Here is a 16,160-nt window from a genome sequence, read left to right as displayed (position 1 = left end):
CCTGTCTCTTTGCTCCAAACACCCAAAGTCTCTGTTTTTCTTCTGGATGACAATCTGAAGCAGGGGAGCCCTCTTGGAGGTATGAGTCCTCTTGTTTGGGGTTCATAAGTCCATACCAAGTAGCTTTAGAAATAATGAAGGATGAGGAAGGGAACTAACACTTGGTGAGCATTTACCTGCTAGGTGCATTCCTTATGCTGTATGAACCCTTATGGTAATCCTGCTGTAGGGAGTGTGGGTCCCCGTTTATAGACAGATAAACAAATCCCAGAGACATTCGTGACTTCTTGAGAAATATTTCAGGGCCAGGACTGGAAACTGTCCTTCTTCCGTGCCTAGAGCTCAAGGGGACCGGAGGTTATCACTGTGCATCCTCTGGACACTTACGAAGGAGAGGCCCGGTTAAGGACCTTGACTTGCCTCAGGCACTGCACTCCCTCTGATGTGAGGGTGGCTTGCCTGGCCATCAGGAGTCTTCAGCCCTCGAGTCCAGACAGGAATCTCCTTCACCACTAGGTGGAGATGTAGCAGCACCGCAAGTGGTCCCCATGCAAATGGAAAAGTAGACCTGGGGACAAGCCTTCTAGGGCTAGGGCATTTGAACTTTTTTTTTCCTCTTTAAATAATTTCCTGACATAAAACTAACCATTTTGAAGTGACAATTCAGTGGCATTTAGTACATTCACAATGGTGTGCAACCACTGCCTCTATCTATGGCTCCAAAGTAAAACCCCTTAACCATTAAGCAGATTCTCCCCAATTCCCCCCTCTCTGTACCCTTGGCAACAGCCAATTTGCATTCTGTCTTTATGGATTTACCTATCCTGGGTGTTTTTAATAAATAGAATCATACGATATGTGACCTTTTGTGTCTGGCCTCGTTCTCTTAGCATAATGTTCTCAGGCTTATCCAGGTAGCATGTGTCAGTACTTCGTTCCTTTTTATGGCTGAATAATATTCCATTATATGGATATACGACAGTTTGTTTATTCATTCATCCATTGATGGACATTTGGGCTGTTTCCCCCTTTTGGCAATTGTGAATAGTGCTTCTATGAACATGGGTGTACTATTTGTTTGAGTCCCTGTTTTCAATTCTTTGGGATATATACCAAGAATGGAATTGTGGGGTCATTTGGTAATTCTACGTTTAACTTTCTGAGGAACTCCTAAACTTTTCCACAGCAGTTGAACCATTTTGCATTCTCACCAGCAGTGTATAAGATTTTTTAAACTTTTTTGACCAAGACGCACAATGAGAAATATATTTTACATTGCAACCCAGCATTCACATGTGTGTATGTATTTGTATAACATATGTATATATCATACATATTTATATATCATACATATATATATAAAAACAGAAGTTTTATGAAATAGGGCTCACCCTTATTACTACATGATGCACTCTGATGTGTCCTTCCTATTCTATTTTAATAGAAAAATAGGCTGGTTTTGATCCACCAAATTAGATCCACAACTCAAAGCAAAATGAAATCTTAGCTGTTAAGATCAGAGTACTATTCTAAATGTAAGTAATAACATATCTCCTTTCCATTTGGATAGTCACAGAATTTAGGCTATCATTCATCAGTTTAGCAATGCACAGGTTTGGGGGGGAGCTTATCTACCTTATGAAAATGACATTTTTATATAGTATATTCTCAAACATGGACAATTTAGATCATATACAAATATAAGTTGTACTGCATGTACTTGACAACGTGAGGATTGTAATTAGATGTTATTCTATAGTCAAGCAATGAATTTTTGGGTGGGTATTGTACCTATGGTTTCTAGGGAAAGTCCTGTGGTACATGTTATTTTCATTTATTGAATGGTTCAGTTCTTTATATATCACTTGAATATTTCATAGTAGAGTAAGATACTGAAGGGTGCCATGGGATGACAGAAAGAGCAAGTGGTAAAAGAAGAGAAAGAAATAGAATCAAGAGAATTGGAAGAGGGACTTCCCTGGCAGTCCAGTGGTTAAGACTCTGCGCTTCCAATGCAAGGGGCATGGGTTCCATCCCTGGTGGGGGAACTAAGACCCCACATGCTGTGTGGTGTGACCAAAAAAGTATTAGAAAAAAAAAAGAATTGGGAGAAAAGCATTAGAAGCTTCTCAAATCTGCAGGGATAATTTATGACCATCTTCGAGAACCTGAAACTGTGAGCTTTCCTGGAAGGCGAGGCGTTTGGGAGCAGTAGAGACTAGGGGTTAGAGGAAATTCTTTTTAAAAGAATGAAGGACTGATACAAACAGGTCCACTCCTTGGGCAGATGGGAAAAAAATTACATTTTACTTCTCATTAACCTCTAACTGAAATTTTGTATTTTCTTCATTTATGAGTATAGGCAAGAAACCTAGTATTAGCAGTACCTACAACTTCACTACTAATTGAAATCAGAGATAAGTTTCATCCCATTACAGTTACTTTAGGTAGATTTCAATATTGTTTATGTTCATTATTTCATTTAAAAATTATAACTCTTAGGCTTGTCTCTAGATTATGTTTAGTGCATTGTTAAAGAAATGCATACATACAATACCATAATTTAAAATAATTTGATTTTTTTAATCTGGTTTTTAAAATAATTTGATAACTGTATTTCAGAATAACTGGTTCCCCCTCCTCATACACTGCTGGTGGGAATGTAAATTGATACAGCCCCTGTGGAAAACAGTATGGAAGTTCCTTAAAAAATTAAAAATAGAGCTACCATATGATCAATCAATTCCACTCGTGGGTATATATTTAGAAAAAATGGAAACGCTAATTCAAAATAACTGGTTCCCTTATAATCCCACGTCCTTGGTCTCATTCATGTAAACACATTCTGAGAAGGAGCCATTGGCTTTGCCAAAGGGGTTCATGCCCTGAAATAGTTAAGAACCCCCTAGAGATGTCCTCCCAGTAAGAGCCAGTGGCCCCATGCAGCTCCTGAGCGCGGGGACTGTCGTGGCTGGTCCAAACTGAGACGCACTGTAAAATACACAACACATTTCAAATATTTAGTGCAAAAAAAATTCCACTAATTTATACTTATTGCATGTTGAAATGGTAATATTGGGGGTATATTGGGTTAAATAAAAGATATTAAATTGAATCAAACCTGTTTATTTTTAGTTATTATAAATGTAGGTACTAGAAAATTTTAAATTGCATATGTGGACATCACTGGCCTAGTGTCAGACCTGAGCTCCAACCCTGGGTTGACCACATAACTAGCAATTATCTTCATTGTTGTTATTATCATTATTCCACCATGTCCTAGCTGTCAGATCCCCATCAAATGCCATTTCCTCATCTCTAAGGGTAGACAGAGAGCGGAAGAAGAGTATTGCTATGTTCATTCCAGACTGAGCCTTCTTCCTAATACATTTCTTACTCTCAGAAATGCCCTGCCACCATATCTTACCCAGAAGTCCAGCAGAAGCCCCACAGCCATATCCCTTTTCCTTATTCTTCTGCTACTTGTTGTCTTAATGAAAAAAAATTTTAATTATATACATGAGAGTGATATACAAAGGTGAGGATATAAGAATTCATAGACAAAGTGAACTTTTTTTAATTTAAAGAATAAGAGAAAAAGAGAGATTCCAAGGGATAGTCCCTTGGAGAGTGAAGAAGATGGAAATAAGCTTTGAGGTCGGGTGGAGTCCTAGGCAGACTACAGATGCCACTCACTCATCCTGTATTTATCCAGAGAGACTCAAGTGGCATTTGGATAAGACCCAAGCAAACCACCAGCAGATGCCTGGAGTTTGGAAATGGCCGCTCAAATAGCGGGACAACCCTGGTGTGTTCCTAAACTAAAAGTCCAGCAGGCTATGTTCAATAGCTGGGAAGGTGACACTGTGTTTCTTTACGAGGAAAGGGCTGAGGAGGGACATCCCACCCTTTTGTTTGTCTGATCCTTAAACTGATGGAGCCCTGAGCATCTTAACACTAGTGCCCTGGGAATCCAAAGCCCTTTCATCTACAGAATCTCCTGTGAGATCATGAAATAACTTTCTGTAGACAGCAGATAGTAGCGTATCGCGTGCATCTTATGGATGAGAAGGGAATAGCTCAAGCACAGAAGTGGATCACTGTGGCCAGTACCTGCTGGGAGAGGGGCTGACCGAGCTTGGGTTTCTCCATAGGTAACACCACGAGGCTCAGAAGCATGACCTTCCACCTCTGTTTCCCTAGGCTTCTCAGAGTGACCTCACCCACCCCAACCGTCTGCAGAGATCATTGTTCTCCCTTCTGGCTCCTAAGCATTTGGAGCTGCTCTCCCCACCAGCCTGTTAAGCTGCTCCCTTCCATCATTCAGCCGGTTTCTAACAGCCGCACCCTCCTACACAAAGCACTGCCTGTCTGGTCGAAGCAGGGTGGTGATTTCCCCACCCTTTCTGAAAACATGCCTTGCAAAAGATTTTCTCTATCCTCCAAAATATACTTGCCCCTTCACAGTTACATTTTCTACTACATTTGAACTGTGTCTGTTGGAAGAAGCATACGATGTAGGTGTTTCTCTGATTCACTGTTGCTGGGCTCAGACCACAGTCTTCTAAAGGTAGGAATCAGAGGGTCCGAACCACACGACCCCAAGAACAGATGGTCACTTTGAAGATTTTGAAGGTTTAGTCAGTGATGCTCAGTGAGGCAGACACTTGTTTTTAAAGCATTATTTCCAAACAAAGGGATATTCAATATGGCTTTAATTCCTTAGCTCAACTATTCTTAATCTCAGTGGTGATGATCTGGCTTCAGCTATGGTTTATCCCTGGTTTACAGGATGCGTCCAGTTGTATAGTTCCTATGCAATTGTATAGTTGTACAATTCCTAGTTTTCCTCTAACCTGAGTAAAGCACTTTGACATTGGCTCATTAATTTCCCAGTAGACAACTCCATTATTTTCATATCAATTTATCTCTTTCTAATTCCCAATTATTTTTTGGTCCTGTGTCAACTTCTCCTACTAGTCAGCCAGTGTGTGCTTTATATTGGATATCTTCAATACTAGCTTTATCAAAACATAATTGAGAAGGTGAATCTGTTGCCAAAAAATTCAAATAATAAATGCCAAAGACTTACATAAAATAATTTATTGCCCAGTGTTCTGCTTTCATCATGCCATGGTTCCTCCCAATAGTATGGAGAATCCAAGGCTGGCCTGCCCAAGAGATGAGACAGTTTGGTGATAAGAAGCAGCATCCTTCGTTCAGTAGAAAAGTAACTTGTCCAGGGTCATGGTATCAAGGTCAAAATTAGGAGCACAATAGTTTACTGATTCCCAGTCCTTCAACTTTTGTTTGTAGGTAACTATAAACATGTGATCATACCTAGAAGAAGGAAAAAAATTTTAGTGTATGTAAAATTTAACTAGTAAGTATATAAAAAACTAATCAAAACTTCTAATTTTGTCCAGTTTCATTGATTTTATAGATTTCAATAACTATACACATTAAATGGTACCTTTGAGCAAAAGTTGATCTGACCCTTATGACTTAAACTCTCATGTTTATTTTTATGCATGAAATTAGGACCATTAGTGGGAATATTAGCTCTAGCCCTAAAAAGTACTTAATTTTTATCACTAAATAATAGAAATAGCCTACCACATCTCAAATTTTAATGTAACTATGAAAACACTCCTTTTGGGCTTGTTAAATTATCATTCCTATGGAGAAGAAGCAACATTTTCTTAGTTCTCATTTAGATGGTAAATAGTGTTTGGGAAAGAGTGATGATTAAGATAAATAGAATTGTTTTTTACTTTAAGTATTATCTGCATTTTTGGTAAATAATATGCGAAGCAAATGCCATTTTTTACTTCTTCAGAAAGGACTTAATATTTTATAATCATATATTAATTGTTAGCTATTGTAGCTAGTTATATTGGAGCTGTTTGTATCTCAGTGTAAATAATTTTTCAGGTTGCTGGTGGTATATGAAAATAGGGTAGGAAAGTAGCACCTTTGTGATAAAGGTAAGTGGAGGAAACCTTTCCACATTTTCTCTTTACATGCACATCTGTCAGAACAGTATTAAATACTACGTGTGCCTTGCATTTACTCTGCAGAAATTGAGGTCAAGTCTTTATATTTATACGTGCAAAATATATATGAACCACAGCATCTCCTGGGTTGGGCTCTAGGTTAATAATATCCAAACATGCAGGCCCTACCTTGAGAGGTAAATGGGAAGAATAAATTAGGTAAATATTGAGCTGATACGAAGCCAACCAGAACCCTGCTAACTTTACTCTGGGCACCGGAAGTTAGAAGCACTAAAATATTAAATAATACTTTTTTTTTTTTGGTACGTGCACGTTTAGGTTTTTATCTTTGCGAACTTCAGCCTTCCTCTGGTAGCCAGCAGGGGTGGGTGGCTGGACCGGGAGGACCCTCTGTGATGAGCAGGGTTCCTCTCTCCCCCTTTCCCTAATCTGGCCCTGGAGTGAAGGGGGCATTTTGCACTGGGTATTCTGGGTTCATTGCTAGCTGTAGATCTGCTAGTGAACAGTTGTCTTCTTCCTGTGTGTTCATTTAATTCTTATAAAAGAACCTGTGAGATAAGCGCTATTTTTCAGACAAGGAAACTGAGACCACGAGGTGTTCAAGACTCTGGTCTCCTATATTGCTCCCCTTCTAATTAATATCCCTTGAATATTTGCTCTCAAAGTCTCCATTCATTTGTCTGGAGCAGTGTTGAGGGAGAAGCCCAGTTTTCAGTTCGCCAATTAGGAAGGTGCTGGGTTGGAGACCTGAGTTAAGGGATGCTTTAGTCCCTGTTCCTTGTCCTGGTGTCTCAGTGCCCGTTGTAGAAAGGCACCCCGCAGGTGACCAGCAGACCTACCCCTTTGTTCAGCTTTGTCCGTACAGGTCCTCTAGTTACAGCGCATTTACATCAAGGGCTCAGTAAGTGTCCATCCTTCTACTTGACTCTGAACTTGTCAAACACCCTGGGTGACACGAGCTCATGAGGGAAGGAGGCCTTCCCTGTGAGAGCAGCAAGGGGACGGACTTCATGCTTATCCTCTTCTCTTCTCCTGCTTAAATCTTTTAGGGCTTCCCATTGCCCTACACCAACGTTCAGTTCCTTTGTCATGGCCAGGAGAGATGAGTGGGGAAGAAAAATGGGTTCTGCTGCTGTTTTTTAATGAAAACAATTTTAGGAGACATGATTTTCCTTGTTTATGTCTGAATCTGTGCAGCAACAAGCTGTGCTTTAATGAAGTTCTGTCACATTCAAAAAATTTAAATGTCTTTCAATTCATTTCAAAGAATTATTTGTACTGGATAGTAATGGAGTAAATGTTTTCAAAACTTGCAGCATCTATTTTTGTGAAGATTTGTATATGTGGGTTGGATTTTTTTAAGGGAATGATGATTGCATTCCGTGTTTACGAAATGAACGTTGTGTGCCATCACTTCCTATTTTTTTCTCTAATTTCTTAGCATAGGATAGATCAGCCCAAATTATGCATAGACCAAAATAGCAGCTTGTAATTTATGTCAATCATTTGTTCTTTAGGTTATCTCTAAAAGGCCTCTTATTCTACTGCTTAAAGAAAAACAAAACCCTTTCTCCACAATTGTCTCCATTGATCTCAACTGCTGTCTTTCTGACTCAATCCAGGCGATGCTTAATTTGACTTGGAACTGTTCTTATTAAGAAACAATATATACTAGTAGGGATATAATATATTTAGTGCTGTTTTGGAATTTGAAAGTCCAGATCAAAAATTGATACAGGAATTTTTTTCTTACATTAAGCAATTTTCCTTTGTTTCCTCAGGATGCTGGTAAAACATTTCTCCTCTGCCTCATACATTCTGTGCATGAATGTACATGTCACTCTGTGACAATAATTACATGTATGTAGCCACGTGCAGCCATCCACAGGGAAAGGGGGCGGATTCCAGTCCTAACCCAATCAACTCACTCAGATGCTTTAAAATCATTAGATAATGGCTCTCCACGTTGGCAAGCAACCAGATAGTTTGCCTCGCTTTGTTTTCACATTTGTTTTTAATACCACACATTTCGGTCTCCAAAAAAATTGTCAAAAATGCTAAGAAAGGGAAAATTGAATATGAATTAGAGCACAAACTGATTGCACTTCTGTTGCACGTTTTTGTCACAGGCAACAGCCAGCACTAGGCACGCATGACAAGTCAGTTCATTCACTGACTCACTCAGTGTATTTTGCATGAGGTCTTACCATGTGCTAAGAGGTGGGGGGGGATACACAACAGAGTGACACACAGGTCTTCTGGGGGGACATGGGACAGATGGTTATAATAGGAATCCAGGTAGGATGTGGGTAAATGCCATGGATTGTAAGATACAATCCATGCGCCCTTTACCACCCTCATCCCACTGCCATTCAGCAACCTGGGACCTGGGTGACCACTTGGCCTCTGCCTTCCTGAAACACTCTTGTTTTCTTCGTTCCTGCTGCACCACCCAGGCTATCCCCAGCCCATTAGGTATCTTGATCACAAATAGGCACCCCTTCCTGTGGGTTGAGTATTGGGTAGATGCAGTCCCACACCAGGGTGGACACAGCCCATCACCACCCGTTGACAGCTTGGAGAGTGGAGTTCGGACTAGATGTCCACCTTTAATCGCCCCACTCCCACCCAAGGTCAGGCGTCCCTTATACAGAACACAACCTGTGGGATGAATCAAATTAATGTGAAAAATCATGGCATTCTTCTCTGGGTTCCTTTTAGGTAGGGCTACAGCCCCCCAGGGGACAATTCCTCCTCAAGACTAAAGCCAGACGGGAAGGCAGTGAGTAGTCCTGGAGAGCCAGTGGGGCCTGCAGCTCTCCTCTTAGTGATAACAAGGGTTTTAGCACCTCTTCCTGGACTTTCGCTAAAGAGGTTGGTAAGCATGATTCTGGCCTTGCTTGTGGTTAAAGTAAATAAATAAAATTTAGAATAAATGACTCAGGCTCTAAAATTTGCTGGACCTCAATTTTACCAGCCATATGACTTTGAACTTTGGTCTTATTTTATGCCTCTTTAAACCTCCATTTTCTCATCTGTAAAATGGGGCTATTAATAGTACTTCATAGGGTTGGGGTAAGAATGGGCACCTTTAAATATGATAAAGTAGGGAGTTTCAGGACAATATTACTTTTCAACAAATGTAGATGGTGTCATTAATTGTTGTCACTGTCTCAGGTCACTTTCCGATTCCTGCCCACCCCTACCTTGATACTATTTCCTGAGGCCTCCCACTTTTTCTGTATTACTGCTACTTTTCTCTCAGCCTCCAACATCTCTGCCTAATTCCTTGCCTAAAGATTCATGTTCTCCTAAGATTCTTAAGGAAGGGTCCCTCTTTTTTACAGATATGAAAGCTGAAATAGTTTTAGTTCATCTTAAATGACAACTGAAGTCTCATAACAAGCCAGGGATGAATTCAGATTTTATTTTGTATTTTAAATACCTCCGTCCAGGTGCCCATTCTGACTACATTTTTCATAAGCCTCCCCCACCAACCTAGAGAGAGAGGAAACCAAAGGGTAAATATGTCTTATCCCAGCTTGCAGCAGGTGTCATGCTATTTGGTTTGCAGGGCTTTCAACAAAACAAAAGGCCTTTTCTGTCCTTTTACAATATATGCTCTCTTTAAAGGTACTCGAATGAGGGAAAAAAAAAAAAAAAGCCTACACTGGACAAGATTTCGGCTTCTAACAGACAGAAACTGGGCTTAGTTGCTGATTCACTCTTCACAGGGAAAACTAGATGCCATTAAACACATTCTTTTCTAAATAGCATTTAAAATTTTATGAGAGCATCCTCTTGAAATAACATATATGAGTGACATTCTCAGCAAATTAATATGTTTATAGTAGGATTGAAAACTTTTAAAAGCCAGTTAAGATCTCTTTTATAAAATCAACAGAGAAAATTCTGTCTGCTTGAGTAACAGTATATAATAGCATGTTTGGTTATTGAGCTGTTTTAAATGTCACCTTGCAGTCCCCATAGTTACCATTGGTGTTCAAAGGTGGTAGAGCTTAAATGGTACAAAAATGTATTTAACCTAAATTTAAAAGTTCTAGAGTCCCTAAGCGTTCATAATAAATATCAAGATAGCTAAAATTTAATTAAGCATTTACTGTATGCAAGACAGTATGCTGAACACTTTCATTCGTAATGTCATTTAATCTTTCCAACAACTCAATGAGGTCAGTACCACTACGGATCCCCATTTTACAGATGAGCAAACTAAGGCTTAGCAAGGTTAATAGCTTGCCCTAGGTCTCAAAGCTAGGAAATTCTGATGAGTTTTGAGAGGCTTTGTGCTCATTAACTCCAAGGCACCCTGCAGCCTCCCTGTTCATTCATTGCCAGCCGCAGTGAGGGAGGCACCAGAAAGGTGGGCGTGGATATTTTTGTTTTCAGATGTAACAGCCATTTTGGTAAATCCTTTGGGTCCTGTTTCACCTGGAATCCATGTATTCAAAGTACAGGTGATAGAACTAAATTAGCTCATGAAACAGAAGTCAATCTGAGGAGACTTCATGAGAAGCAAGTGCTGTGAGTGGAGTTGGAAATCTTGGTGGTGGAGTGCTTACCTTTTCTATAACGAGTTTGAAAAGCTCATTGTATTGATAGGGTCGTAGGGCATTTCAGGACATAGTCCTAAAAGTTCTCTTTAGTGTTGAATTTTTAAAAATTCTTAGTCTTAGAAAAAGTGTACTCTTTCCCTACTATTTCTCAAATGAACTGTTAGTCTGGAAAGTCCTATTTGTGTGTTGATTTTTGAGTGGGGGAGGGGTGCTCACATTTTTTTGTGAAATAATTATTAATATAGTTTATTAACGCCTTTGGAAAATGTTAGTCGTAAACGTACTGGGGAGGGGGAAGGATTCATGGTTGATGAGATGCTTAGCCGAATCCCACCTACTCAAACGTAGCCTGTCAAGATTAAAGTTCTCGTTTAATCGTCTAGTCCAGCTAAATAATAACATGAAACAAAGCTAACTGAAATCAGGACACCTGATACCAAGATTTCATGGAGTAAAAAGCCATTGTGCCCTAAGGAATATAACGCTTTGCTTCTTATCTTTTGATAACAAATAAAAATAAGCTTTCCTGGGCTCGGTGGCTCCTAGAAAAGACAGGCTTGAAGGTCCATTGTGGAGCCTGGCATTCGGTAAACAAGCCTGAGCGGTTCGTACCGTCCCCTTCGGACGCACACGTGGGGGCGGGGGAGCGGGTGCCCCTCAAAATGACAGCATTTCTGGGAGCAAGCAGCACAAAGTGCAGCTTCCACTGCGCCCGTGAAAGGAGGGGAGGAAAAAGCCCAGGCCGATATCCTGTTATCAAGCTTTCCTGCTGCAGCGGGGCGGGCGGAGGGGGCTTTTCAGAAAACGTCGCTGCAAACCAGATCCAGGGGTGCCGCTCGGCTTCCTGCGGCGACGCGGTTGTGTAGATTTCGGGGGGCGGACGCCGGTGGAGCCGCGGCGTTGCAGCCGCGGGCGGCTCACCGACGGCCGTTCTGAAGCCGGGAGGTCCCTCCCGCAGCCGAGTCGGGGCTGAGGAGTGGCTCAGGTTGAGCCCGGGGGCGGAGGCTGCCCTCCCAGCCCATCCCTCAGCCCTGCGGCGGCCCGGAGGAGCCGTGGGGGCCGGAGCCTGTCTGCGCCGCGTCCGGCAGGCCGGCCGAGAGACCCTCCCTCCCGGGGCAGGTGGGGGACTTCCTCGGTCGGTCCCGTACCTGCCGGGCCGAACCTGTGGGCGGCAGGCAGCGGGCGTGGCTGGTTATAGCAGCTCAGAAATGAAAGCAGTGGCCGCCGCCGCCGCCTCTCAGGGCTCGGGATCAGCCCCCAGCAAATAAGGAGCCAGTTCTGGACCCGAAGGAGGAGGAGCGGCCGAGCATCTCTCTCTCCCCGGCTGCTCCGTGTCCTTTAAATGAGGACTCGCTGCCGGCGCCGGAGGTAGATCTGCAGAGCCTCCCTCTCGGCTGCTGACCCCGCTTACATCACTAACCTGTGACAAGCGCATCTCCACGCCCGGTACCTGCTCCCCCGGCGGCTCCGGTCCAGTCCGAGGAGCAGCCTCTTTGTACGCCGCCGACATGGCCAGCCAGCAGGATTCCGGCTTCTTTGAGATCAGTATCAAATATTTACTGAAATCCTGGAGTAATAGTGAGTAATAGAAAATAACCTTTTGTTTGTTTGTTTTTTGTTTGTTTGCTGGGTGTTGCCTAAGGTCCGAGAAATGAAATCTCAACTGGACGCATAGGCTTGTGAGCTGAGGAAGTTATTTTTTGTTTTTTTGGTTTTTTTTTTTGCTTCCATCTGCTATGAAAATCAAAATGTCAGAGACTGAACTAGCTTTCCTGAAGTGCAAAGGCTGCGGTGGAATGACAGTAGCTTTGGTTTGATTAAATTTTCAAGTGAGATGGCCCTTCAGACTCTGGCCAGCGCAGGATGGGGCATTCCAGGCTGCATCTCCTGCCTTGGTGTTTGTTTAATGTGTTCAGGTTTTATCGAAATATTTTGTGAAGTGTGGTTTAATCAAAGGGGTGTGGCAGGGTTTCAGAGTACTTCATAATTGTTTTATTAGGGTATTGTCTAAAGAAAAAAAGTACTTAATAGTCCAAAACCTGACTCATCTTTTTTTTTGACTGTAGAGGCATTTGCAGATTTATTTGATCTCTCCCTGTCCATGTGGATGTTGTTCAGAATGCTATTACAGTATTTGACTTTTTGAAAAATTCTGACGTTTATGATCGTCCGAATAATGTGCTTTTCTGAAACATAAACAAGTGAGGTGCTGACCATAAAATCATTTATTAGGATATCAGAATGTTATGGCTTCTGAAGTTCCGTTTCTGACCTACTTAAAGGTTTTTGCAGTCAGATATTTCCAAAAGACAACCTCTAAGGCATCATGGATCTGGAATCAAATTAAAATGAGGCCTTCAGGTGATCAATGATGCCTTGTATTTTCTGAACAGTTTAAAAACAAAGTCTTCTTTATGTCACCAACCAGCCTTTGTACTTGTTTTGGATAAAAGACCGGCTGGTGTTACAGATCCCTAATTGTTTGAAATTTTTAAAAATTTTCCAAGAAAAAAATTTATGTTGTATTGCGTGCATACTAATTAACCTACCTGAGCTCAAAGAGGTGGCGATTAATTATCTCCTACACAAATGACCTGTGGCCAAGATTGTTCTTATGTAAACAAAACCCGGGCAGGAGAACCTGTGCCATAATTGCTTTGAGAAAAGAGCCAAAGTACCTTCAGCCTGAAGGTATTCAGGGATATTCATCTCTAAATGATATCCATAGAAACCTTCTTTTCCAGATCATTTTGCACCACTGTATACACTATGGGGCTTGTCTGAAGCTGTTTTTCTACAAGTGGGAAGCCATTTGGGAGTAATACTGTCATCCTAACACAGCATTCCTTTGTTATAGTCATAATTCATTTATCTTGGATTCATTACTTGTGTAATACTTCACACTCAAAGAGTGAATATTCCTTTGTCTGTTTACCCTTTGATTAATGAAAAGATTTGACATACAAGGTTCTTTATGGAGCAGTTTTCCAATATCTGGAGAGACTTAACTGTTTGACATCAGTGTGTGGTTTTGAATTATTATTTTGAGTACTTTAAGGCCAGATTATTTTCTTCCATCAATTTCTGTCATTGCCTCATTAGATAGAAAATTATGTTGTGACAATCCTGAGGCCAATGGGATTTCTTTTAAAATCTTTCTCCCCTTTTGTCTATTTTCAAATTACTCTAGACAAAGTCTATATTCTCTCCACCCTTCCTAAACTCTCCATACCCCCCCACCCCCCTTCACATCAGGAGATGGTTCAAAATGACTGTTCATTTCTACTTTGAGAGTGTCTGGGACACAATTTTGAATTCTTTCAATTCATTCAGCAAATATTTATTCCACACCTACTACATGCCAGGCTGTGGAGCTACAAAGGTGACTAAGACACAGCACCTGCCCTCTATCTTAATTTCTTTATCGCAGAAGAGTGAACTTGGTGATTCTCTAACATGCCTTTGGGGGTCAGAATGTTTTTCAGTCCTTTCTTTAAAGAGGAAGAGGAAATACACCTTATGCTTAGGCTTCCTTAAGCTTGTTGCAACACTAGCATAGCTCTCAGTTTTACATATTTTCAGTGGCAAAAAAGAGAAAGGAATTTGTCTGTGTGGAAGACAAAGTAAAAAACAGAAGCCTTAGGACGCTCAGCCTACTCAGGGCACCAGGGCTGAGAGGATGCACCATGGGGTCGGCAGCTCATGGGCCCAGCATCACAAGTTTGAGAGGTGAGGAAGCCCCCCTCTGCCACATACCCCAGTGGAGAATCAGGCCTCTAATTATGTAGTGGTGCTTATTTATAAAAGTACAACAATTAAAAAGCAATAAAACAAACTCTATAACCATGGCTGACTGCTTTGCAAGGTGGTAGTAAGAGGAAAGATGATTCTGTGAGTATTTCCAGGTTAAGATTTCCATCTTTTTTTTTTTTTTTAAATGGCACATTGTAATTTTGTATATATTTGTCTCCTCTGAAGAATTAACAAGTCAATTATATCAGTCATTGCCTGGTGAGATGTATTAGCCTTTCGCTCACTGTTCATTTTGACACTCCCTTCTTCCCTGGCCTGCCCTCTCTGTCAGGCTGCCCTTTCATTTTAATGGAGTTGGGAATTCAAATGGCCTTGATGTCTGGAAACAAAATGTCCTTTGTAGACGTCACTGCTTTCCTTATCCACTTGGACACCTGTCCTGTTGCTTCTTCCCCACTCTTATCCAGGCCTTCCCCAGCTGGTCAGTGATTCTCACAGCTGCACCCCCTTGATGTTCATGGCCATGGCCACCATGGGCCCTCTTCAATTTAACCTGGAATATTGCAGTGGTCTCCTCATGGTTCACCTGACATAGAGCAGCCTGGAGAGGCTTCTGCCAGCTTTTCAAAGACTGTATCACAGCCTCCTCTGCCCCCGAGTGTCAGGGACCACCATATAGGACCCTCTTTGAATTCCTTGTTCGTATTCTCTCATGTTGTTTCTCTGTTCCAGCCATAGTTAATCTGCTTCCCCCTCTGCATTTCACTAACCTGCTCTCCAGTCCATGCCCGTACACATGTCAGCCCCCTAACCTGGCACGCCCTCACCTAGAACACACAAGCTGCAGAACCAAATAGGCCTGGTTCAGATCTCTGATTCCTGCATTTGTGAGGCCTTGGAAAATCAATTAACCACTCTCTGCCCCGATTTTCTCATCTGTAAAATGGAGGCAACAATAATGAATACCTCACAGAAGTAAATGAGGCATTAAGATGTCAAGTACTTAGCACAATATCTGGCACGTGGTGAATCTCAATAAATTTTAAAATAATATTAATGTATTCCAGTCTTTCCCTTTCTTCTAAACCCACTTAAAACCAAACTTAGACCATTTTTCACCTTAGTATTGACAGCCTCTCTGGAGTATTCCATGAATAGTCAGCATTCACTACAGCCCCTGCTTTGGGCCATTCTTTTTTCTAGATTTACTTTTTATCTTTACCCCTTTTTCCACCTCAGCTTCTAGTGGACTATGCCTACCTTCCCTAAGTACATACCTTCCAGCAGCGTGGGAGATGGCCTGGGAGTATTCTCGGTGGCAGAAAGTCACCTTGGCCTTTCAGGTTTACTACAGAAAATGTTTAGAGCAGATAGTTCCAAGCTATTTCACGGGAGAGGAGGGCTTGCTTTGTATTGATGCACAGAGCTGCTGGTTAGGCTCTCCTGCTGATCTGAAACTTCTAACCGGCGTTCCTTGGGTTTCTATCCACCCCATAATGGCCAGTGAACACGGGGCCCAGTGGATGAAGGGGCATTCAGGGTCCATTCAACATCTCCATCTTTCCAGGGCAGGACAGCTTGTATCTTTCCTACAATGTTGACAAACCTTGCTACCCCATAGAGAGAAATCTTTGAATGCCTGTTAATGCTTCCAGGGAATGAGAATTCCATTGACAAACTGCTCTGGGGAACTGAACAAGCCCCTGGCGTGTTTTGGAAGGGACTGCTGTACATTATAAAATGACTCATGGTGCTGTAGAAAAACTTGCTTTAGTGGAAGAATTGGGTGTGGCATTTTTCAGATACGTTGTAGTGA

General features: G+C 41.7%; 1 protein-coding gene across 3 annotated transcripts in view; it reads left to right on the top strand.

Annotated features, from left to right (window-relative positions):
- FRY (FRY microtubule binding protein) overlaps positions 1 to 16,160 on the top strand; it is a 327,509-nt gene that overhangs the window by 64,073 nt on the left and 247,276 nt on the right. The window contains exon 1 of one of the 3 annotated variants that reach the window (XM_061171163.1): positions 11,659 to 12,169. The exons of the other annotated variants lie outside the window; for them this stretch is intronic. Within the exon in view, the coding sequence (XP_061027146.1) occupies positions 12,100 to 12,169 (70 nt within the window). The 5' untranslated portion in view covers positions 11,659 to 12,099. Of the gene's footprint in view, positions 1 to 11,658; positions 12,170 to 16,160 lie in introns of those variants that run through there. 3 annotated transcript variants of the gene reach the window in all.

The sequence above is a fragment of the Eubalaena glacialis genome, chromosome 16, assembly GCF_028564815.1.
Source record: "Eubalaena glacialis isolate mEubGla1 chromosome 16, mEubGla1.1.hap2.+ XY, whole genome shotgun sequence".
In the NCBI taxonomy this organism is placed as follows: Eukaryota; Metazoa; Chordata; class Mammalia; order Artiodactyla; family Balaenidae; genus Eubalaena; species Eubalaena glacialis.
This window is presented reverse-complemented; position numbering and strand designations above follow the sequence as displayed.